We start from the raw sequence: 25121 nt of genomic DNA, 5'->3' as shown, positions 1-25121 counted from the left end.
TTTAGGCTGCATGAATTCTGTTAAATAGTGAAAAATGAAAGGTAAACTGTGTTCTCATCTTAGAGCAGTTTTTCTCAATGATTCTCACCCACAGATGCAGTCACATAACTGAATGTATTTTGAAAATTGTTTAATGGATTTGAAGTACCATTTTGGAACCTTCTAAGAGTGCCATGTAATCAGATTAAACTTCAGCTATTTTCCCAACTGCCCACATCAAATTGCCTGTGTCTTGAGCCTCTTAATTGTGCTTAATCTAACGCCTTAACCCTTACAAATGTACAAGAAAACAGATCTTCCATGCTCTGCCTTTGCCACCAGATTGCCATTACTTCACATACTAAAACCCTAAATATAGTTGATTCTTGGATTGGTATGTTGTATTGCAAATCATGAGGAAAGAATATATCATATATATATATATATATGATATACATGATTTTATATATTTACTGCTGCTTTTCCTAATTTTCCCCTATCAGTTTAGTAGTGGAAATTGATTAGAAATTTTAATGTATTTATAAAACCAAACAAAATAGGTGGATGGTATGGGGCTTACTACTTTTCATGATCTAGGAGAGGACAGTGTTAGAAGAGGCTAAGATTAGGTGAGAAAAGTCGAAGACTTGTGAGGGTGTGTTGCGGGCAGGGAACAGACCCATCTGCCTGGCATGAAGTTGTTGCTTAGAGGACTGGTTCAGGCGAGCCTGGAGGAGGACTTTGAACCAAGGGAGGGAAGTCTCCAGGTTGCTGGTCCATGATGCCCTCGCGCATGAAACCCTTTCCTACCTAGCAGTTACTTTGCCTTGTATGGTTCATTCTTTTTTAAAAAGAAAAAATAGGATAATTCTACCTTCAGTGTGTGAGCAACCTTAGAAGAACTTTCCACAACGTCCCTCATAGTGATAATCATAACACGACATGTTTGTATGCTTTTCAATTTACAGAACAGGTTCACAGCATCTCAGTTGTAGGTTAATTGCTTAGTTCATGATCTGCCTTCCCCTCTGCAGTATAAGGTCTGTAAGGGCAAGAACTTTGTACATCTTACTTACCGCAGCAGTTTCCACACTAGGATGGTGCCAGTATGCAACAGATACCCAAAGAATACTCGCTGGATAAATGGTCAGATGTGTCCAGCAAGAGGAAACAGACTTGGGTTGTTTTATTCAGAGTCCTATGACTAGTACATGGTGGTTTGAGGATTGAAGCCCACTCTATACCTGTGTCTCATCCACCATTGCTTGTTTCATTATAGTAATTGACTTTCCTGCTACCCATGGTAATTTCAGCAAGACTGAAAAATCACAAATCATAGAAAGTGACAGGTTTGATCACATCAAAATGTTAAATTTTGACATGGCAGAAGACACTATTAGGCAGAGATTTAAAAAACAAGCAACAGACCAGGAGAAGGTATTTGCCATCTGTGTAAGAGTATAGATTGTTATATAGATGACTTTTATAAAATCTGTAGATGAAAGGCTTCCCAGGTGGCTCAGTGGTAAAGAATCTGCCTACCAATGCAGAAGACACAGGAGATACGGGTTCAATCCCTGGGTTGGGAAGAACCCCTGGAGGAGGAAATGGCAACCCATTCCAGTATTCTTGCCTGGAAAATCTTATGGACAGAGGAGTGTGGTGGGTCCATGCGATTGCGAATAATCGGACATGACTGACCACGCACACATAAATGCAAACAACAGATAAGCGACCTGTTAGAAGCATAGATGGGCAGCCACTACTAATGGCAGCTCACTGCAGAGGAACCACAGGTCAATAAGCGTTGAAAGGCGTGCACAACCGCAGTAGTGATAAGCAAATGCGAATTAAAGCTACGCCGCACACATGAACTTGACAGAAACTTAAAAATGCTGACAGCAAATCCTATACCTTTTCGTAGAGCACTAGGGTAGTTTTTACCAAAATCAGAAATTTTAGTAAACAACATAGCAATTCCCAGAGAAATTCTCGCTTATGAACACAAGGAGACTTGTATAAAGCATCATCATTTCTAATAGCCCCCAAACTGGAAATAACCTATAAAGCCTAAAAAACCTATAATGCATAACATTATAGAATATTCATATGATGAGATACATACAGCAGTTACAGTGAGTGAACTGCAATAGATGAAGCTGCAGAAATCAAGTATAATTTATATGCACCCTTAAAATGTACAAAAGCAATGTGATTTTTGTTTGAATATCTATATATAAATATATAAAAAATGGACAAGAAGGCCTTATATCAAAATGATTGCAGTGGTTATATTTGAGGAGGGAACAAGGGACTCGGGGCCAGGGAGGCATACAAAGGGAAGGGCGACTTTATCAATTAGGTTTTATTTCTCTGTTCCCAGCACCTGCTAGGTGTATTTGGTAAATACTGAATCAATTTTAAAAGATTTGAAACAAATGTGATAGTTTTAACCCGTGATACTTATTTTACTCTTCTTTACCTTTTTATGCCTTTCCATTTTTTTCTTAAGTTGAAAATGGATGTGGGATCTGCATTAGAGATCGGATATGAATAGCGCATGTAGGACAGATGAGCCGCAAGACAGGATGGTCTTCTGTTTTCTGAGACCCTAGTCCATCCTTTTTGGCTGGCGGAACCAACTCTGAAAGAAAGACCTTACAGGGTCAGACTCGGTCGCCATGCAGTTTTAGAGGACTAAACGACAAGCTGCAGATGGGCCTGTTTGTTGTTCTCAACATTCATCAGAGGAAGAAGGGTGTTTTCCCAGGCGCCATAGAGAAGTAGCCAAACACCAACAATAGCTCCTGATCACACTTAGTAAGCCAGAGCTCCAGGAACTCTCAGGGGAACCTTTCCTGTATTTACTCAACCTCAGGGCAGGCCTGTGAGGTGGTACCAACACCTCTTAGCAGACAGGGAAATTGAGGCAGGCTGGGGAGAGACGCTCATGTGTCCTCTCAGGAGGCCGTCGGGAGGGACTCTGAACGCCTGCACGCAGCAGCTGTTCGTGCTCTCTAACTGCTAACTTAGGCAGTGCTGTCTCTGCGAATATTCACGTTGAATATCCCTTGGGTCCTTTTCCTGTGTTATAACTCAAACTAGAATTTCGTTCCTCTCCTTTTACACTACTGCACTTCCTCTTCTAATTTTTTGAAAAAGGACCATTAAGAAAAATGGACTCTGTGGGAGAGGGAGAGGGTGGGAAGATTTGGGAGAATGGCATTGAAACATGTAAAATATCATGTATGAAACGAGTTGCCAGTCCAGGTTCGATGCACGATACTGGATGCTTGGGGCTGGTGCACTGGGATGACCCAGAGGGATGGTATGGGGAGGGAGGAGGGAGGAGGGTTCAGGATGGGGAACACATGTATACCTGTGGCGGATTCATTTTGATATTTGGCAAAACTAATACAATTATGTAAAGTTTCAAAATAAAATAAAATTAAAAAAAAAATTTTTTTTTAAAAGACATCACTGTTGAGATAAGCCTAAATTCAAAAAGGGACATTTCTCCTATGACGTCACTCCCTCTAGATGATCCAAGGGTGATGGTGGAAAAGAGACACAGACGTGACAGTGTAGTGTGCTGCTCAGTGGGGGCCTGAAAATGCAGGCAATGAATGAACACCTGTCAAGCGTCTGCTTCGGGCGCAGGCCCATCATAGATGCTTTCACAGATACGACATCCGCTAAGCTTCACATAAGTTGGGATACTTATTTTATAGATAGCAAAGATGTTACTCCCAGATGATTATCTTGCCCAAGGTTATACAGCTACTTAGTGTCAGAACCAAGACTAGAACCCTTGTAAAACTCCCATTCTTTCCAAGGAACCACCCTGAATGCCATGCTGTCTCCTTTAAGATAACCCCCACACACACCAGACCCAGGATTGGCTAAAAATAATCACCAGCTGAGTGGGTGGCAAGAAGGCACAACATTCCTCTAAGCAGAGGGTAGTGGTTCATCATTTATTAGCTCATGGAAGTTAGACAAGTTGCTTTACTTCTCAAAGCCTCACTTTCCTGCTCTGTTGAAGGAGGTGAAAATACCTATTTTATAGAGTAGCTGAAAGAATTAAGTGAGATAATAGTATCTAATATCCCCAATAAATACAACAGCTTATTCCTGATAAACACATTCCATTTTCATTTATTACTGCAATTATTATTATCTGTGTGTGTGCTGCGTGCTCAGTCGTGTCCAACTCTCTGCAACCCCATGGACTGTCACCTACCAGGCTCCTCTGTTCATGGGGTTTCCCAGGCAAGAATACCGGAGTGGGTTGCCATTTCCTCCTCCAGAGATCAAACCGATCCTAGGAGATCAAACCCATGCCTTAAGTTGGCAGGCAGATTCTTTACCACTAGCGCCACCTGGGAAGACTATTATCATCTAGTTTCTATAATGAAGAAATCAGTGATATTGGAGGTAATTCTGAAATTAGGAATTCCTGATTGTTTTAAAATTCAAAAAACTTTTTTTTTTAAAAAAAATCTCGCTTCCTGACAGCTGTAGGTAACTAATGAAGGAGAATGTAGTGCTTTCTTTATGAACCAGTCAGTATGTAAAAAGAAGGAAAGGAGAACCTACACCCATTTTTACAACTCGTAGGCAGTTCTCTGCTAATGGAAATAGTTACTCTGGGCTGAAGCCATTCAATCACAGATCAGCCTGTTCGTTGCCACCAGCTTCTTGCCAAGAGTAAAATCTATAAAAAGTGGCCAAACTGAAGAGTCAGATAAATGTAAAGTTAAATGAAGCTGGAGCTTATCAGAGCAGCCACCTCAATGGAGGTGTATAGCCTAGGGCAAGAAGCTATTCTATTCCGGAGTTAAAGCGCTACATCCAAATCTAAAGCAAAACCAAATCCCCAAAGAGATTAAGCAACTCATACACTGCATTAAGAAGCTCTATAGTCATCATTTAGTTGATGGAAGAGAAGAGAAATCTATGTCAGTAGATTCTCCCCAACAAAAGTCCAAATTTGGCCCATTTGGAGGTATGGTATTGGGGGAAGTTTTTAGGCACAGGCAAAAGGAATTGGTTATATCAATGGAAATTGGTTACTCCTATTCACAGTAAGGTAATAGTTCTGCCACATTCTGAGAATGTTCACTTCTGAAGGCTCTGTATTTTACAAAGATATTGACAGACTAACTGGAATAAATCCAGAAGAGAAAGCTGAAGACAGCGAGGGTCGAGAGTGCCTGTCACGTCTGTGGATGGGTGTCTGATAGTTTATGAATTAATGGGAGGAGGAAGAAGGGAGCAGGAAAGGCCAGACAACAAAGTTGGGAGGGAGAGCAGGGAAGGGGAGTTTACTGAGGCTTTTGGAAGAAGTGACGGCTTGGTGTGAAATGTCAGGTATGTTCAGGGCTCTCAGGTGAAAGGAAAACGGTCCTGGTCGTGTGTGATTTTAGAGAGAACTAGGACTGGTGGGTAACCGTTGGATGGAGAAAGATTTTTAACCCAAAATAAGGAATGGTTTCCTAAAAATGAGAAACATTCTAAAAATAGACCGTGCTACCTTGCCAAGCAGTGCGAAGTGTTTCTCTAGAGGCTTTCCAGTTGGGTGGGTGGGTTTCTATCAAAATTATTGTGGAAATCAAGCATTTCTGACTTTGGCTGCAAAGTTGAATTAGATGCCTTGATTTTTCCCCCCATATTTTGTAAATGAGGTTCACGGTCACAGTACTTGTTGGTGCCGGTTTCCGGGCAAGAACTGGGTCCCTTAACTCGTGTTCCAGTGCTTTCTGCCACATGAAGATGGTTGCTGACTTTATAGGGAAGCAGTCATCTTTACTCAGTGGGTAAATAAATGTGTGGGCATCTCCTTTAAGAGATCTCACGAAACTGGGAAAGCCCCTTCTGGGAGCTTTAATTAATACATGTGTAACATTGAATCAGTCCTACATTCTGACACTCTGCTAAGTGCATGCAAGTTACCCTTATGAGACTGACATGAATATATTTTATCCTAAAAGATTTTATCCTAAGCTAAAATAACTATTGGAAGGACTGATGTTGAAGCTGAAGTTCCAATACTTTGGCCACTTGATGTAAAGCACTAACTCATTTGAAAAGACCCTGATGCTGGGAAAGATTGAGGGCAGGAAGAGAAGGGGACAACAGAGTCTGAGATGGTTGGATGGCTTCACCAACTCAACAGACATGGGTTTGGGTGGACTCTGGCAATCGGTGATGGACAGGGAGGCCTGGCGTGTTGCGGTTCGTGGGGTTGCAAAGAGTCGGACACGACTGAACTGAACTGAAGATAACCATTGCTGTCATGGAGTTACATAGCTTTGTCTGTGAACATATTTAAGTGACTCTATTAGGAAATTCTTGAGATTGAAGGAATAGCAAGCTAGAATAAGTCCCTGGTAGCTCAGTCTGTGAAGAATCTGCCTGCAGCACAGGAGACCCAGATTCAGTCCCTGGGTCGGGAAGATCCCCTGAAGAAGGAAATGAAAAACCACTCCAGTATCCTTGCCTGGAAAATCCCATAGACAGAAGAACCTGGTGGGCTGCAGTGCATTGGGTCACAGAGAGTCGGGCACGACTGAGTGACTAACATTTAGGCTTATAAACAGTTAGGTGAAAATCGGGCTCCTCCTCACTCAGGGAAGAGAGAACCCGGGGAAAGCGTGTGTGTGTTCTAAGGTTTTCCCTTTGATGTTAGCAGCTGCTGCCTCATGCTGCGTGTCCTGGTGGGCTTAAGGGCTCTATTTTAGTGAGACAATAGACATGAAAAAAATAAAATGCTTCCATTTCCCCACAATTTCTAGCTTGTCTGGTGAAGAAATCAAGCAGACTTGCTATTTAAGAATCAGCTGCTTGGTGGCTGTCCCAGAGATCTGTAATATAACACCTAACCCGAGTCTAGGATTAACGTGGAAGAGTTGGCTGGTCCTTGGTGTTACAGCCGAGAAGGATTGCTAAGGATTTCCCACCATGTGCTGTGCAGCTGAAGCTCGCAGCCCAGCAGGCGTCTTCTGACCTTTTCTCCCAGCCTGCTGCTGGCTGCGGTGGTCTTTCCATTTTCAGCCTTGGGGCTGTTTAGAAGCCATGCAAATTAGTTGGTCAGACTTTCTTTAAAACAACAACAACAAAGAAAACCAAACAAAAAAAAACCCTGTCTAACATCTCCTCCTTTGACTTTCCACATTTCCACATTTCCACATTTCTAAATCCAACACCCATTTTCACACACTCAGACTGGGGAGCTTTTTCTGTCTCTTAAGTCTCTAGATTCTAAGTTGGGCCACAACTTGAGAAATAACTAGAAACAACTAGAATCAAGTGAGGTCACTAGTGAAGTTCACATGCTCAGCATCCTGTACCTTCCTAAATAGAACTCTGGAATGTTGCTCACCCCAGTTCTACTGCCCAGAGGTGGTACCCGTTAGCATTACTGAATTTATCTTTTCTCTTTTAAAGACTGGGAGGGAAAACACTGTGAGCCTTTTATAGCTGCTTTAGCTGGGTTGGGAAGATCCCCTGGAGAAGGGAACGGCTACTAAATCCAGTATTCTGGCCTGGAGAATTCCATGGGGTCACAAAGAGTCAGACACAACTGAGAGACTTTCACTTCTTCAGGCATGTATTCACTTTAAAATATTTCTTCTACTCTATTAAAAGTTACATGGCAGATAAGCATTCAAAAGGCCTTGCTTGCATGAAGTTAAACTAAAAAATTATTGAATGAAAATGAGTGAAGTAACCCAGCTTGCCAAAGAAACGACTCAGTGTTCCTCTGAAAGCCTGTAGATTCAGTTTCACCGACTTCAGTCCTGTATGCCCAGCTCATTTCCAAATTACCTGTTGGGCCAACATACTTAAGACACTGGCACCATATATGAAGTTAAAAATATTTTTATTTAGTTATCTAATAAAGTAAATCACTGTGTTTTATGTTGATCTCCAGTAGTAGCTTCAAAATTCTTATATAGGCAAAGAAAGGGATGGCTGTCTTAATTGGAAGAAGAGATAGAGGGTGGGGACCACAGAGGAGGGCTTGAAGCATCTGTTGCTTAGCACTTTAAAGAAAATTGAGAAAACACACTGCAAAATGCTTTCTATTCTCCGCTGAACAGAAATGACTTGTCAGTAAGATTAAGGATAGTGAGCCTTCTCTGGTGGTCCAAAGGTTAAGACCTTTCCACTGCAGGGGACTGAGGTGGTCTGGGAACTAAGATACCACATGCCATGAGGCTAAAAAAAGAAAAAAAAGATTAAGAATGGTAATACTTCATAAAAGTGCTCATCTAACAGGATTCAAAACAATAGCTTGGGAAGAACTAGGAGAGATTTGTGATGCAATGCTGTTTTAAATGGAGAAGGAAATGGCAGCCCACTCCAGTGGTCTTGCCTGGAGAATCCCAGGGACGGGGGAGCCTGGTGGGCTGCTGTCTATGGGGTCGCACAGAGTCGGACACGACTGAAGTGACTTAGCAGCAGCAGCTGTTTTAAAAAATATGGGTGTCAAAGACTTACGTAATTTTCTTTATTTTGACATGGTATCTTGGCAGAAATAATCAGCTTAGCCATGCATGATGTATAGTTATAATCATTGTATCTTCTGCCTTATCTCATCTGTCAGATAGATAATACTTCTCACTGCTCTCTCCTCTCCACACCCCCCATAGAGTTGTCTTGTTTTTATCCTCAGCGCAGTGTTTTGGGAGACAGTGTTGGCCTTATGGTTGAATGTTGATTGATGACATTAATTAAGGTGACATCCAGAAGGTGCTCAGAATAACATGAGGTACCTAAAATCAGTGTGTAAAATTCTGACGCCATCATAAATATCAGTTCAGTTCAGTTGCTCAGTTGTGTCCGACTCTTTGCAACCCCATGAATCACAGCATGCCAGGTCTCCCTGTCCATCACCAACTCCCGGAGTTCACTCAAACTCATGTCCATCGAGTCGGTGATGCCACCCAGCCATCTCATCCTCTTTCATCCCCTTCTCCTCCTGCCCCCAATCCCTCCCAGCATCAGGGTCTTTTCCAATGAGTCAGCTCTTCACATGAGGTGGCCAAAGTCTTGGAATTTCAACTTCAGCATCAGTCCTTCCAATGAACACCCAGGACTGATCTCCTTTAGGATGGACGGGTTGGATCTCCTTGCAGTCCAAGGGACTCTCAAGAGTCTTCTCCAACACCACAGTTCAAAAGCATCAATTCTTTGGCACTCAGCTTTCTTCCCAGTCCAACTCTCACATCCATACATGACCACTGGAAAAACCATAGCCTTGACTAGACGGACCTTTGTTGGCAAAGTAATGTCTCTGCTTTTGAATATGCTATCGAGGTTGGTCATAACTTTCCTTCCAAGGAGTAAGCGTCTTTTAATTTCATGACTGAAATCACCATCTGCACTGATTTTGGAGCCCCAAAAATAAAGTCTGACACTGTTTCCACTATTTCCCCATCTATTTCCCATGAAGTGATGGGACCAGATGCCATGATCTTCATTTTCTGAATGTTGAGCTTTAAGCCAACTTTTTCACTCTCCTCTTTCACTTTCATCAAGAGACTTTTTAGCTCCTCTTCACTTTCTGCCATAAGGGTGGTGTCATCTGCATATCTGAGGTTATTGATATCTCTCCCGGCAATCTTGATTCCAGCTTATGCTTCTTCCAGCCCAGCATTTCTCATGATGTACTCTGCATATAAGTTAAATAAGCAGGGTGACAATATACAGCCTTGACATACTCCTTTTCCTATTTGGAACCAGTCTGTTGTTCCATGTCCAGTTCTAATGGTTGCTTCCTGACCTGCAGATAGGTTTCTCAAGAGGCAGGTCAGGTGGTCTGATATTCCCATCTCTTTCAGAATTTTCCACAGTTTATTGTGATCCACACAGTCAAAGGCTTTGGCATAGTCATTAAAGCAGAAATTGATGTTTTTCTGGAACTCTCTTGCTTTTTCAATGATCCAGTGGATGTTGCCAATTTGATCTCTGGTTCCTCTGCCTTTTCTAAAACCAGCTTGAATATCTGGAACTTCATGGTTCACATACTGCTGAAGCCTGGCTTGGAGAATTTTGAGCATTACTTTCCTAGCCTGTGAGATGAGTGCAGTTGTGAGGTAGTTTGAGCATTCTTTGGTATTGCCTTTCTTTGGGATTGGAATGAAAACTGACCTTTTCCAGTCCTGTGGCCACTGCTGAGTTTTCCAAATTTGCTGGCATATTGAGTGCAGCACTTTCACAGCATCATCTTTCAGGATTTGAAATAGCTCAAGTGGAATTCCATCACCTCCACAAGCTTTGTTCCTAGTGATGCTTTCTAAGGCCCACTTGTCTTCCCATTCCAGGATGTCTGGCTCTAGGTGAGTGATCACACCATCGTGATTATCTTGGTCATCAAGATCTTATTTGTACAGTTCTGTGTATTCTTGCCACCTCTTCTTAATATCTTCTGCTTCTGTTAGGTCCATATCATTTCTGTCCTGTATCAAGCCCATCTTTGCATGAAGTGTTCCCTTGGTATCTCTAATTTTCTTGAAGAGACCCCTAGTCTTTCCCATTCTGTTGTTTTCCTCTATTTCTTTGCATTGATCACTGAGGAAGGCTTTCTTATCTCTCCTTGCTATTCTTTGGAGCTGTGCATTCAGATGCTTATATCTTTCCTTTTCTCCTTTGCTTTTCACTTCTCTTCTTTTCACAGCTATTTGTAAGGCCTCCTCAGACAGGCATTTTGCTTTTTTGCATTTGTTTTCCATGGGGTTGGTCTTGATCCCTGTCTCCTGTACAATGTCACAAACCTCTGTCCGTAGTTCATCAGGCACTCTGTCTATCAGATCTAATCCCTTAAATCTATATCTCACTTCCACTGTATAATCATAAGGGATTTGATTTAGCTCATACCTGAATGGTCTAGTGGTTTTCCCCACTTTCTTCAATTTAAGTCTGAATTTGGCAATAAGGAGTTCATGATCTGAGCCACAGTCAGCTCCTGGTCTTGTTTTTGCTGACTGTATAGAGCTTCTCCATCTTTGGCTGCAAAGAATATAATCAGTCTGATTTCGGTGTTGACCATCTGGTGATGTCCATGTGTAGAGTCGTCTCTTGTGTTGTTAGAAGAGGGTGTTTGCTATGACCAGTGCGTGACCATCAGAAAAAGCCTTTTTTTCTTCTTCTTCACATACAGCTCAGACTGCATTTGCCTTTCTATGACTTCTTTTCCTCTTAGAGCCTGCTGATGGTGCTGAGTTTGATTTGACATCTGGATGGAAATGTTAAGGAAAAGGCATGATTCCCCTTATCTTTTAGAGGAGGCTTCACACGGCGGCGTGTGACGCAACTGCCGCTGTCAGTCGTACTTGCACAGAGGCTGCGATGAGGGCTTCACCCCGCAGGGAGGTTCTGGAGTGCTCTCTAGCTCCCACTCACTGCTTGGTTTTTATAGCTTGAAAGAAGGAGAATATAATATAGTCTATCCATGTGACTCACACATTGTCTCTTAGGATTAGCAGTACACATCTTTTGATGTTACCATGAATTTACTGAAATGCTGTGGGTATTGTTTTTAAGGTTTTGTGGTTGTTTTTTTTTTTTTTTAATGTGGACCATTTTTAAAGTCTTTATTAAATTTGCTACAATATTGTTTCTGTTTTAAGTTTTGATTTTTGGGGCCTGAGGCATGTGGGATCTTAGCCCCCCGACCAGGGATCAAACCCACACCCCCTGCGTTGGAAGACAAAGTCCCAACCACTGGACTGCCAGGGAAGCCCCTGTAGATACGTTTAGACCATATAGAAATAGAATATAGATGTATAAATAGGTAGAAGACAAAGGTGTGATTATCGCTAAAAATTAGAAATAAAGTCTGGCCCATGTCTTTTACAAGAAACCATTAAAAGCTTTGCTTTGTTTTCATTTTCGGAAGGATAGCACTTGTACATGCAGAACAGCCAACCTGCCTCCCCTCTGGTCAGCACTTGATAACCAGAGCACATACAAACAGAATCTCCTTTCATCACTGCTGTTAATTGTGAAAGAGTTTCATTCTTCCCCATGTGCCCAAACACAGAAGCTGGTACTGTTCCAAGGTGTCCTGAATACAACTATCTGGCCTTGGGTTAAATCTCCAAGGAGTTTGGTATTCACTCACAACTTCCTGGGGAAATAGAAGTTGTAGTAATCATTGCAAATATCTTGCATCACAGCCTTAGCAGCTTTCCTGGCTCCTCACATACCCCGTATAGAATCCCTGAATGGCTGTATTTTCTAACTGTGAGATTGACTCTTTTTCTGTATAGCAGATTTCACTTTATACACTTGAAATGAAGGCAAGTTATTTAATAATATCTTTTAATGAGACCAGAATATTATAAAAGAAATAATGTTGGTTCAGTTTTCTTTCCTTATTCTTGGAGAGAAGATCATAACTTGCAAAACAACTGGCAGGGGAACCTAATATAATTAGGGCACTAATCCGATCATGAAGACCCACCCTCATCAGGTCATCAAAATCTAATTATCTCCCAAAGGCCCTGTCATTGGGGGAGAGGCTTCAACATACAAATATGAGAGAAACAAACATTCAGTTTGTAACACGCAGACTATGCCACTTGTTTTCATTAGTAATTTGAATAAAGGTGCCGAGACTTTAAAAGTGACTAAGCCCAAAGGCAAAATAAATATTTGGAGTTTGCATAATCTTCAGAGTACAAGGTGGGGCTGGAAATGAAGATAAATTCAAAAGGGATAAAGGTCTAAATTCCATTCAAGTAAAAAAAAAATCGGTTGTGTAAGTATAGAATGGGTAAAGCTTGAATTTGATAGCAATTAACATGAAACATAATGGCAACCTTGGAGATGGCAATGGCACCCCACTCCAGTACTCTTGCCTGGAAAATCCCATGGACGGAGGAGCCTGGTGGGCTGCAGTCCATGGGGTGGCTAAGAGTCAGACACGACTGAAGGAACTTAGCAGCAGCAGCAGCAGCATAATGGCAACCTACTCTAGTACTCTTGCCTTTAAAATCCCATGGACAGTGGAGCCTGGTGGGCTACAGTCCATGGAGTCGCAAAGAATCGGACACGACTGAGCATGCACACACGCAACATGAGACGTACCTGGAAATGCTTGTTGGCAGTGGCTGACTGGTGTGAGTGTGAATGCAGTCTTCTGATACTTTAATAGAAATACAGCATCCTGATCAAAAGGGGCCACCAGTTTCTCTGCATTCTTCCCTCAGTAGGCCACTTTCAGAATATTGTATTCAGATACAACACATAAAAGGAAAAGTGATTTTATTTCTGTTTCCACGGTGCAGATGCTGTCTAATGGGTTTGTGGAGACAGGTAATTACTAAACTGCCTGTGAAATGTATGGTCACATAACCAGTATACAGTTACAGACTCACAGTGTACAGCGAGTGTGAGTTTCACAGAGTAGAATATGCAGTGAAATGCTTGGTGCTGTGCTCAGTCACCTCAGTCGTGTCTGACTCTGCGACCCCATGCCTGCCCGGTTCCTCTGTCCATGGAGATTCTCCAGGCAAGAACACTGGAGTGGGTTGCCATGCCCTCCCGCAGGGGATTTTCCCAACCCAGGGATCGAACGTGCGTCTCTTACATCTCCTGCATTGACAGGCAGGTCTTTACCACTTGGGCCACCTGGGAAGCCTTGATTATAATCAAAGCACATTTCAAGAGCATGATCATTAGAGCATGGAAAATTTTTAGTTGTGTTCAGTGAAAGCTTTAAAAAAGAAATCTATGATGATGTCCCCAAACTTTCTTTTATAAGAGGATGCAGTACTTCAGGTAGAGTGAAAGTGAAAGATGATGTAATATCGGTGGGTGGTCTCTGAAGGCAGGCGCAGGGCGTCACCTGGGTGACCCCCAGCACTGCTCCGGGGGTGGGATGCTGGGGGTGTGGGAGGGAATGCTGGCGTGGCAGTGGACGTGGTCAGGTGGGCGGAGGTTAGCTGGCTCTGGGTTGAGGCTCTGTGATCAGGTAGAGACATTTCGGATGCTCTTTATTCTTCTCTGTAAATGCTACTTTCCATATGGAATCATTTCCCACTAGATTTTTTTCCCTAAAGAACAACACCCTTCGCACACCTTGGGGTGTTGTTCTGCTGCTAGAAATTCTCTCACACGTCTGTATGAAAATGTTCCCTGTTTCCCTCTCATTTTTGAAGGCTATTCTGCTCCTCTATCCTGCTACCCTGGGCAACCACTGATTTTGTGTCACATAGATTATTTTCTGGAATTTCATGTAAATGGAAGCTGTGTATTTTTTTGTTTTGTTTTGTTTTGTTTTGTGGGGGGTCTAGCTTCTTTAATGCTACATCATAATTTTGAGATTCATCAACACGTGTTTGCATCAATAGTTCATTCCTTTATGTTGCAGAGTAGTATTTCATTGTAGGCTATATCACAGTCTATTTATCCATTCATCCGCCTGTGTTTCCACACGCAGGAGCCAGAGTGCAGCTGCGAACTCGGTACCCAGGCTGCGCTCTCACCCTTTGCTCCGAGTTCGTCCTGGGTGACTAACGCTGCCCCAGCTCTGTACTTCAGCTTACCTTTTCCTGACCCCGTGGGAACTCGGATTTGTTCTTCCGAAGCCATCTCATCCTTGTCTTTTTAAACTGCATCCTCAATAACTGTTTTAAAGAACTCAGAACCAAAGAGGTAACTGTCCCCAGGTTTCTGACCTTCCCCGGTTGGCTTCGCTTCTGTCTGTCAGAAAGGTCACCAGGGGCCCTGGCCACGAGCGTCTCCCAGCTGAGTGGCGTCTCCCTGTGTTTGCTGCTGCTGCTGCTGCTTCGTCTAGACGACGTCCTGGAATCCTTCAAAACTCAACAAAGCGGCAGCTCCTCCTGGAAGGCTGACTTTATAAGAGCTATAAATGAAATCTAGTATTTTTCCTCTTGTTTCGGGTGTACGGTATAGTGATCTGGTATTTATAGACACTGCAAAATGAACACCACAGTAAGTCTAGTTAACATCAACAGTTACCATTTTTTTCTTGTGAGATAACTTTTAAGATCTACTCTCTTAGCAACTTTCAAATACTCAATACAGTATTGTTATTATTTTGTAAATTGGAGTATAATCGCTTTACAGTGTTGCGTTAGCTTCTGTTGAACGACAGTGGGAATCAGCCATCGTGGCCTGCTGTTAGTTGCTCAGTCATGTGTGACTCTGTGACCCAATGGACTGTAGCCTGTCAGGCTCCTCTGTCCACGGGATTCTCCAGCAAGAATACTGGAGCGGGTTTTGCCATTTCCTTCTCCAGGGATCTTCCCGACCCGGGGCTCGAACCCGTGTCTCCTGCATTGCAGGGGGATTCTTTATCATCTGAGCCACCAGGGAAGCCCAGCCAGCAGCCATGAGTATACACATCTCCCCTGGCCCACTCCCCCCAGCCACTCATCTAGGCCGTCACCGAGCACTGAGCGGAGCCTCCTGTGCTGTATAGCGGCTTCCCACGAGCCGTCTCTTTTACACACGGTGGTGTCAACACAGTGTTGCTAACTGTGGTCACCATGCTGTACATTGCATCGCTGGGGCTTAATCTTTTTTTAATAACTTGAAGTTTGTACCTTTTGACCCCCTTCACCACTTCTCCCACCTCCCAGCCCCCACCTCTGGCAACCACCAGTCTGTTCTCTGTATCTCAGTTTGGTTATTTGGTTTTGTTTCTTTCAAATTCCGTACATAAGTGAGATCATACGGTATTCTTTTTTTTCTCTGTCTGACTTAGTTGTTCACCCAGCATCATGCCCTCAAGGTCCACCCATGTTGTCACAAGTGGCAGGATTTTTTTTTTTTTTAAAGTATGTTTTTTTTTTTTAAACTATTTATTTGGCTGTGCTGGGTTTTCGTTGCTGTGCAGGCTTTTCTCTAGTCGTGGTGAGCAGGGGCGACTCTCTAGTTTCGGTGCTTGGGCTACTCATTGCGGGGGCTTCTCTCGTCGCAGGGTGTGGGCTTCAGTAGTTGTGGCTCCCTGGGCTCTAGAGCACAGGCTCAGTAGCTGTGGCCCATGGGTTTATTAGTTGCTCTGCAGCATGTGGGATCTTCCTGGACCAAAGATCAAACCCATGTCTCCTGTCTTGGCAGGTGTATTCTTTACCACCTTCTTTGCCACCAGGAAAACCCAGGATTCCCCCTGCCGCCTTGGGAACAACCTTCTTTCCCTTTTTATTCATGTAATTATGAACAATATACTCAAGGACGCTTTTTTATGGCTGGAGTAACCTCGCTTTCACTTTTCACTTTCATGCATTGGAGAAGGAAATGGCAACCCACTCCAGTGTTCTTGCCTGGAGAATCCCAGGGATGGAGGTGCCTGGTGGGCTGCCGTCTATGGGGTCGCACAGAGTGGGACACGACTGAAGTGACTTAGCAGCAGCAGCAGCAACATTTCCTTTCTCATGGTTCTTACAGCGCACCGCTGTTAACCCTTCCTATCATACTTAAGAAACTGACCCCTAATTACTGATGACTTGTCTGTTAGCCTATGTGACGATAAGGGCCATGCCTCATTTGACTTCATATGTCAGCATCTAACATGGTGCTGATACATGGTAATGTCCAGAAAATTGGTTAATAAATCATGCAGTTAATGACTGAAAGAATTCATTCATAGTTATCTTTCATTCTGTTTGCCCTTCCTGGCTTCTCTTCTTAGCTTTTCTTTTGTTTCTGTTTTCCTCCACTGTGACTGAATTTCTGAAAGATAATAGAAGTAATACAAGCCTTGTGACTTTTAGCATTGTATTAGATCTGCTGACGCTGGAAGATGGATTTTGAATGCTAGCAAACAAACTGGAAAAGTTTAAGCATTGGGGGTAGATGTGGCAATGGAAAAGATTTCGTTGGTGTTTGTCGTGAGGGTGGGTACATCAGCGAGGTTAACCTTCTTTGCTTGGGAATGAGAGGCCTCTAGACAGGTCTGCCCTATTTGGACAGCAGCGCAAATAAAACCGTTTCACCTTGAGATGTTAGGTAACTGACCTTTCCCCAATCTGGAGGTCTCCCAGGATGTCCCTCATGGAAACCAAAGATAAAAACCCTATTTAAAATCTTCCAAAGTGGGTTTAGTTCAGATAGTTGGGGTTTTTTTTTTTCTAATTTATCTATTTATATATTTTTGGCTGTGCTGGGTCTTCATTGCTGTGTGGGCTTGTCTCTAGTTGGGGCAAGAGGGGCTACTCTGTAGCTGTGGTGCACGGGCTCCTCGCTGAGGCATCTTCTTGTTGCAGAGCACGGGCTCCAGGCACACAGCACAGGCTCAGTAGCTCTGGCTTACGGGCTTAGTTGCTCCGCCGCATGTGGGATCTTCCCAGACCAGGGATCAAACCCATGTCCCCCGCACTGGCAGGCGGACTCTTTACCACTGAGCCACCAAGGAAGCCCAGTTTAGTCTGTATACTTTCCATAGAGATACAGTGAAATAATAAAGGTCCTGATTCACTGGTCAGCAAGTCGTGGGTGCTAATAAATGCTCGTCTTTCATCCTCATCCTCCTCCCCAAGCTGCCTGAGGTTCCCAGAGACCTACGTTTCCTTGAAATTCCCTCCAGATCAATGCCATGAATGTGGGACAGGCGCAGACAGTAAGTGCTGATCACCAACACACACCTTCTTTTCTGATTCTCCTCTTTGGCACTTAGATTGTCTTTGAGAATAAACTGCATTTGACTGCACACCAGCTGTTGATTAGGGAGAATGTTCTGCGTGAACTTCCTGACAACCATCCAGGAAACTCACTTGCTGTCAGAGACCAGTCCACTCACCTGAAATCCTTGTCAGAGTTCCCTTTCCTAGGAACACTGTGCATTGTTCATCTCTTCCTACCTTTCCTGGAGGAGGTGCTCCAGACCTTAGCAGCAGGGGAAGGGAACACCTGAGCAGGTATTCTGAGCGGTATGATGGCACTCCAGCATGAAGAGGGGCCAGCAGCCAGCTTATCAGCCACCTGATGCTTAGCAGAAACTCTCCAGTCCCACCCTGAACCCACTAAAGCGGCGGTAATTAATTGGGGGTACCCTAGTGACACTATCTATTGTAATAGTAAATGGATGCTAATGTACTGAAAATGTTTTGAAAAACAAAACAAAGACAATGGGAAAAATAGCCATAGTACCTAATTTCCTTCCTTGAAAAATGAGTTGTCTTTGTGGTTTTATGTTTAGCTTTGTGAAATACAGTTCAGCTGAATTTTTCTTTAATATTAGGTTGTGTCCTGTGGGTGTAGACTCTCCCTGTGGCTTGCACACCGATATTTCACACATCCTGCGAGTGTAGACTCTCTGTGGCTTGCCCACAGAAGTTACGTGCATCCTGTGGGTGTAGACTGTCCCTGTGGCTTGCTCAGACATTATGTGCGTCCAGAGGGTGTAGACTCTGTGGCCTGCATTCAGACATTAGATGCGTCCTGCAGGTGTAGACTCTCCCTGTGGCTTGCACACAGATATTGTGTGTGTCCTGCGGGTGTAGACTTCCATGTGGTTTGCACACAGATGTTATGTGCGTCCTGCAGGTGTAGACTCTCCCTGTGGCTTGCACACAGATGTTACATGTGTCCTGTGGGTGTAGACTCTCCCTGCGGCTTGCACACAGATATTGTGTGTGTCCTGTGGGTGTAGACTTCCATGTGGTTTGCACACAGATGTTATGTGCGTCCTGCGGGTGTAGACTCTCCCTGTGGTTTGCACACAGATGTTACATGCATCCTGCAGGTGTAGACTCTCCCTGTGGCTTGCACACAGATGTTGTGTGTGTCCTGCGGGTGTAGACTCTCCCTGTGGCTTGCACACAGATGTTGTGTGTGTCCTGCGGGTGTAGACTCTCCCTGTGGCTTGCACACAGATGTTGTGTGTGTCCTGTGGGTGTAGATTCTCCCTGTGGCTTGCACACAGATATTGTGTGTGTCCTGCGGGTGTAGACTTCCATGTGGTTTGCACATAGCCCAGGAACTGCAACAGTAGGATTTGTTTGTGGAGAAGCTTCTACCTCTCTAAGCATCCTCAAAGGACATGGGACAGTCAGTCACCCTTCAATGTTTGAAGGTTCCAAACTGTCCTCCAAGACTCCTCTTACCTAAGAAATGGAAAGAGAAACTGTTTCCTTCCCAGTCCTTACAGGCTGGTGATGGTGAGGCTGCATCCCTGGCCCACCTCCCGTAAATCTCCGCAGTCAAAAGTCCCCGAGGCCAGGACCCTTGGATTCTGTCAACCGTGTGTTGTTGGCAGTGGTTCATTTTGAGAGATTCCAGAACCATCTGCTTAAATCATTTTTTCTTTGTCTTTTCAGGAGCATCTAAAGGCCTTTGATGATGAAGTCAATGCTTTTTTGGACAATATGTTTGGACCTCGGGGTGAGTGAGAACTTGAGAACTCAATGTGGAAGGAGCACCGTCTAGTTAGAGAAGAGGATGGTGCCCTTGCAGGTGTCTTGGGAACAGTCTGGCGCCTCCCCTGAGAGACCTGCCGCCCCTCCCCCCGGGGCCCCCCACCCCAGTCCCTGCAGGGCCCCCGCCTCCTGCCCTCCAGCCTCTCCTGGGGGCAGGAACACAGCGCAGTGCCATCCGTGCCTCTGGTCCCTCCGCGGCTGCCATGGTGGCAGTCCTTTCCTTCCAAGCCTGCTTCTTCCTCTCCTCCCCTCCTCCACCTGCCTCCCACATCCTCACACACGGTCTCTCTGCCCCTCCCTGTCCGATAGACTCCCTCTAGACACGCTGGGCTTTCCCTGCCCAGAGCCACGGTTCAGACTCCTCAGCTCTCAGCCATCCGGAGGGTCCTGGTGGTTCGTCCATCACCGCCCACTCAGACCACGGGGGGCCTCCTGACGCGGCTGCCCTTCCTCATCGTCTGCTCAGTGGCAGCTGCAATAAGACTTCAAAAGCCTAAGTCATATTGTGCAGCACTCGAGCTTAAAACCCATCAGGTCTTCCCTGCATCCTCAGGATAAAACCCAGCTCCTCGTGGACCACGCAGCCCTGTACTGTCCGGCCCCAGCTGTCCACTCTCCCCACGCTCTAGACATCTTTTCCTTCCTCTGAATGTAAAATGCATTCCTATGCTGCTGCTCCCCAGCACGGTCAGCTCCTTCTTACACCATCGGATGTCCGCTTAACCGTCGCCTCCTCAGATAGCCTTTCCCTCACCAGGACGGCGGAGATCTGCCCTCAAAAGCAGCGACTCTTAAACCTCTCATTATGCTCTGTTTCAACTTCTGTTTATTTCCTTCATGCACTTGATTAATAGCTCTTTCTTCCATGAGGACAGGACCCATGACTGGTATCTCCACGGTGTCTTAACAGTCCTAGGAACCTATTAGACACTGTATATTTTGCAAATAAATGAGAAAAGTCTCAAGAGCATGCTTTGTTTCCCTTGAGCCTTGCTGATTCACAAAGCTGGAGAATTTACAAGTTGTCTCCTCAGCATTAGGGGGTGGGAGGAGAGGGAAATGAGGTTTTCCAGTTTCTCAGAATCTTTAAATAGAATCATGCAGAGACACAGGCTGCGTAAAGTATCCTGAGCGAGTGACTACTTACATAGTGTTCGTGAGATGATACTCTGATTGTAGAGAGCTTTCAAATATATTCGTCTGTGTATTCACATTGTCTTTGGTCTTCGTTTTGTTTTCCATTTCCTCCTTGTGATGACGCCGTGGGGCGGGCAGAGTGGGATGCCGCTCGCTCGTAGCCCGCTTTGTGTGATGCCCTCTGCGGCACTGCCGTAGCAGGCAGTGTCGAGGGCATGGCACTCCAGCGGGCACGCGGGGCTTCCGGGCGACCGGCCGGCATGTGACGTCTCCACCAGAGACTTAACAGGCACTGCCTGAGCCAAGGTCACACTGAGCTTTGGCATCAGTGAGGCCACTGTCACCTGGAATTACGTGGACGGGGAGCAGTTAAGGACGGGATTGCAGTTGTTTGCTCAGTTTGGGTCATTTTTATGGAAATTTCCTTTGCTGCGAGGAGACTGTGAGGTTGACAGTTGACCGCTGATCAGGTGACGTCTGTGGTGACAGGAGGCTGAGCCTCCCGGCCGGCAGGCACCCTCCTCTTCCTTGAGAGGTGGCTGGGCTGAAGTCGTGTGGCAAGTCCCCTGGGGAACCGACAGACATCCCCAAGCCTTTTCCGGCTGTACCCGTGCCATGTTGGCACCATCCAGAGAGATTGTTCTGGGCAAATACCTGACCCCGCTGCAGAGTTAACGTCTCAGGTCCCAAAGACGATGATTTAAAGTGCTCGGTCCCGGGCTTTGGTCAGGGCGGTTGTGAGCCTCCCTGACAGCCGTGGCCATTGTTTACAGACTGTGACGCAAGACAGTCATAGCCTCGAGCGCCGCATCGCACGCTTGACCTGTCGGCGGGCACGCGTTTGATGACTGTCCCCTTCACCTCCACACTAAGCAGCTATAAGTATGAGTGAGACTGAGTAGAAATACAAGGTAGTCTCACCTCTCAGAGTACACTGGCTGGAGCCTGAAACCAGAACCTCTGAGACAAAGCGCGGAAGTCAACCACATGTGTTCGTTTCCGGGGCTGTCGTAGCAAAAATCCCACAGACTGTGCAGCTTAAGACAACAGCAGTTCATTCTCTCCCTGTTCTGGAAACATGGTGTCAGCAGAGCCTTGCCCGCCCAGCGCTTCCGGGAGCGCTCTGTCCACACCTCCTGCTCAGGGCTTTCCGGCCGCTGCCCTGGAGCTCCATCGCTCCATCACCCCTGTCTCTGCCTCCATCTCCACGTGGCCTTCTCCTCCTGTGCCTCCCCTTCTTATCAGGACACAGGTCCCTGAGCAGGGCCCACCTCACCTGGTACAGCCTCATGTTAGCCAGTTTGTGTCTGCAAAGACCCTATTTCTCAGTAAGACCGCATCTACAGAGACCAGGAGTTTGGACCTGAACACACCTTTCTGGGGGACACTGTTTAACTCAATACCATAAGCAGAGGCAGGGTAGAGTTTAGTGCCGGTTACTTAACTGTTTTTACTCAGTTTTTCTCTATTGTAAACCAGAGATAATTCCACCTGTAGGATGGAGTTATCCATCACCTTGACTGTGGTGTTAGCAACACAGGGGTTTGCATATGTCCAAACTCATCAGATTGTAGACAGGAAAAGCGTGCAGGGTTTTCTGTATATGTCAGTGACACCTCTATATAGCTGTTCAAAATAAGATCACCTATATAATTAGATTGTTTTGAGAATTTTAAGTTAACACACATAAAAGGCTTTAGGTCTGTGTGTGGCACAGAATCAGTGCTCAGCAAACGTTCATTATAAAAACAGTGCTATAGCTATACGGGCTTCCCTGGTGACCCATGGGGTCGCGAAGAGTTGGACACGACTGAGCGACTAGCACACACACTATTGCCATGATAACATGCAAACTGTAAAATGATTACTGTTTTGTTACACTGAAGAGCTGTAGTTATGGAAGAGCAGTGGGAAGTGGCTTCCTTCAGAGGCCAGGCCCTTGACGTGGGCCTTGAAGGACATGCAGGCTTTAGATGTGGAGGTGGACATTAGGAAGTGGCACGGTGCGCAGACCTCAGGACAGATGGTTATGAGCCCCTTGTGCGAAAGCTAACTTGGTAGCTGCAGGAACGCTCCCCTTACCTTTGAGCTCTGTCACATATGGGGGAAGTTCACAGCATTAGTGATGCCACAGATCTCCAGAGGGCACTTGGCTCATAGAAACTGTGCTCTGCAGGACGGGGTGTGGAAAGCCTGGGGCTGGGTGGGGTGGTGGGGAGCAGAAGGGGAACTGGGGCTCTGGGGACCAGAGGGATCCCGAAAAGGGAGAACCCAGCTCCGACAGCTCTGTTTACAGAGATCAGAGTCAGTGTGAAGTTCTCATAATTCTGGGCCAAAGCATTTTCTCTCTCTAGACAACAACAAAAAGGAGCAGAACAGAGAACAAAAATCACTTTGTGCCTCCAGTTATTTTCTAATTACTGACTGTATTATAGTTCTATTGTGTATATTTTCTTTAGGTTTTTTTTTTAATAGTGAAAACTTTTATATTTGGAATTAGCCAGCTGGACTCAGTTTCAGTTCAGTTCAGTCGCTCAACTGTGTCTTGACTCTTTGCAAACCCATGGATTGCAGCACACCAGGCTTCCCTGTCCCTGACGAACTCCTGGAGCTTGCTCAAATTTATGTCCATTGAGTCAGTGATACCATCCAACCATCTCATCCTCTGTCGCCCCCTTCTCCTGCCTTCAATCTTTCCCAGCATCAGGGTCTTCTCAAATGAGTCAGTTGTTTGCATCAGGTGGCCAAAGTATTGGAGTTTCAGCTTCAGCATCAGTCCTTCCAATGAATATTCAGGACTGATTTCCTTTAGGATAGATTGGTTGGATGTCCTTGCAGTCCAAGGGACTCTCCAGAGTGTTCTGCCACACCACAGTTCAGAAGCATCAATCCTTTGGTGCTCAGCTTTCTTTATAGCCAAGCTCTCAGTTTAGATGATCCCAATTTTGTTGGCAACATCCAAGCATCATAGTCCGGAGCCAGTCGAACATATGCCTTCTCCTCTCCATCAGGCCTGATCAGGGTGTTGACCTTGGCCACATCAGCTTTAGGGGGCTTCTTCACAGCCTGTTGGATTGGGTGTTGGCCTTGACACCTACAGTGGACACCCGTGTGATGTGGTCTTCTGTCTTCTTCATGGCTGACTCGGTGGTGAGGGGGAACTTGACCATGGCACAGTAGTCCAGTTTGTTTCTCTTGGGGGTGCTCTTCAAGGATGTTTGAGCTGCCTCCTGAGCCACAGTGTTCTGGGCCACTGGAAGTTGGGTGACATCCGGGTCTTTGTTTGTGGCTGTGGACCACCTTTCAGCACAGCTTTCTTGGCCTCAAAGCCTTTGCTTTGGCTTCGGCTTTAGGGGGGCAGGGGCTTCCTTCTTTGCCTTCGGTGCCATCTTTGTGAAAAGCTTCTTTAGGTTTGTACGTGTTCACTCTCCAGAGTAAGGGACACTTGCCTCCTGGCTGTGCGTACTCTGGATCCACGATCAGATTTGGGTCCTTGGTTTGTTTCCTGTTCTCCATTCCGAACCCTCAGCTCCAAGGCTCGTTCCAGCCTCTCGCCTTCGCCCTCCTGTAATCCCACTGCCCCGTTTGGACCAGCTGGACTCTAACCAGTCCTGGTTTCTATAGTGATCCTAAGCTGATTCCAGGGGGTGCAGGTGCTAGGAGCTAGGGCGCAGTATGAACGCGTGCTCTGTCCCGCTTCCCAGAGCTGCTCCGTGGAGGCAGCAGCAAGGTGCAGTGACCCAGGAGCTGGGTGTGGATTCACGTCCTTGCCCGATGGCCTCCTGCAGGTGCTGGCGCTTGCTTAGCCATTTGTGTGGGATGGAGTAATACACATGCGTGCTGCTTACTGAGCGTAAACACAGGACTCTGCTGCTTAGACATCGAGAACGGTCACTTCCCACCTCTGATTTGTCACTGCATGTTCGGCCTAAGCCCTGTTCGCGCTGTGGAACCTTCCTTAACTGTTTCAGCCCCACTGGTTTCTTCTTCCGGATGGAACCCGAACCCAGCTTGCTCACGCTGCGGCCCACGGCTCCCTGCTGGGCCTGGCGCGACACACGCAGCGCACGAGACGGCGTCTCCTTACTAAGCGCGCAGGGTGCTCCGTGGGGTTCTCACCGTGTGCTTCTTTTCAGATTCTCGAGTCAGAGGGTGGTTCATGCTGGACTCCTACCTCCCTACCTTTTCTCTCACTGTCTTATACCTGCTGTCTATATGGCTGGGCAACAGATGCATGAGGAACAGACCTGCTCTTTCTCTCAGGGGCGTCCTCACCTTGTACAATCTTGGAATCACACTTCTCTCCGCATACATGCTGGCAGAGGTAAGTGTCCGCAAAACAGTTACATCTGGCATTCCAGAACTTTCCACGGTTTCTATCAATACTGATCTTTAATATCTCAAGAAGCTGTTCCAGCGTCTGATATTATTCCTTCCAAATGGGTGGAAGTCTTTGTTTCTAACTTGAATTTTTCTTATTGTAATTTAGACCTATTTCTTTAGTCCTTAGTCTTTAGTTGTAATTTAAAGTCACAATTTAGATATAAATGGGCTTAAAGATCATGTATTATTGTTTTCTCCTTTTATAGATTACCATACTGAGGCTTAGAA

The 25121-nt window shown here is 45.5% G+C and overlaps 1 protein-coding gene across 1 annotated transcript in view; it reads left to right on the top strand.

The window, feature by feature from the left end:
• The window catches only part of ELOVL2 (ELOVL fatty acid elongase 2), a 46812-nt gene that overhangs the window by 10097 nt on the left and 11594 nt on the right, over window positions 1–25121 (top strand). The window contains exons 2-3 of the mRNA XM_055570582.1: window positions 19275–19338; window positions 24647–24834. Of these exons, the coding sequence (XP_055426557.1) occupies window positions 19275–19338; window positions 24647–24834 (252 nt within the window). The remainder of the gene's footprint in view (window positions 1–19274; window positions 19339–24646; window positions 24835–25121) is intronic.

Source organism: Bubalus kerabau, chromosome 3, assembly GCF_029407905.1.
Source record: "Bubalus kerabau isolate K-KA32 ecotype Philippines breed swamp buffalo chromosome 3, PCC_UOA_SB_1v2, whole genome shotgun sequence".
NCBI classification, from domain to species: Eukaryota; Metazoa; Chordata; class Mammalia; order Artiodactyla; family Bovidae; genus Bubalus; species Bubalus kerabau.
The sequence above is the reverse complement of the archived record's forward strand: the minus strand, read 5'-3'. Positions and strand labels throughout refer to the sequence as shown.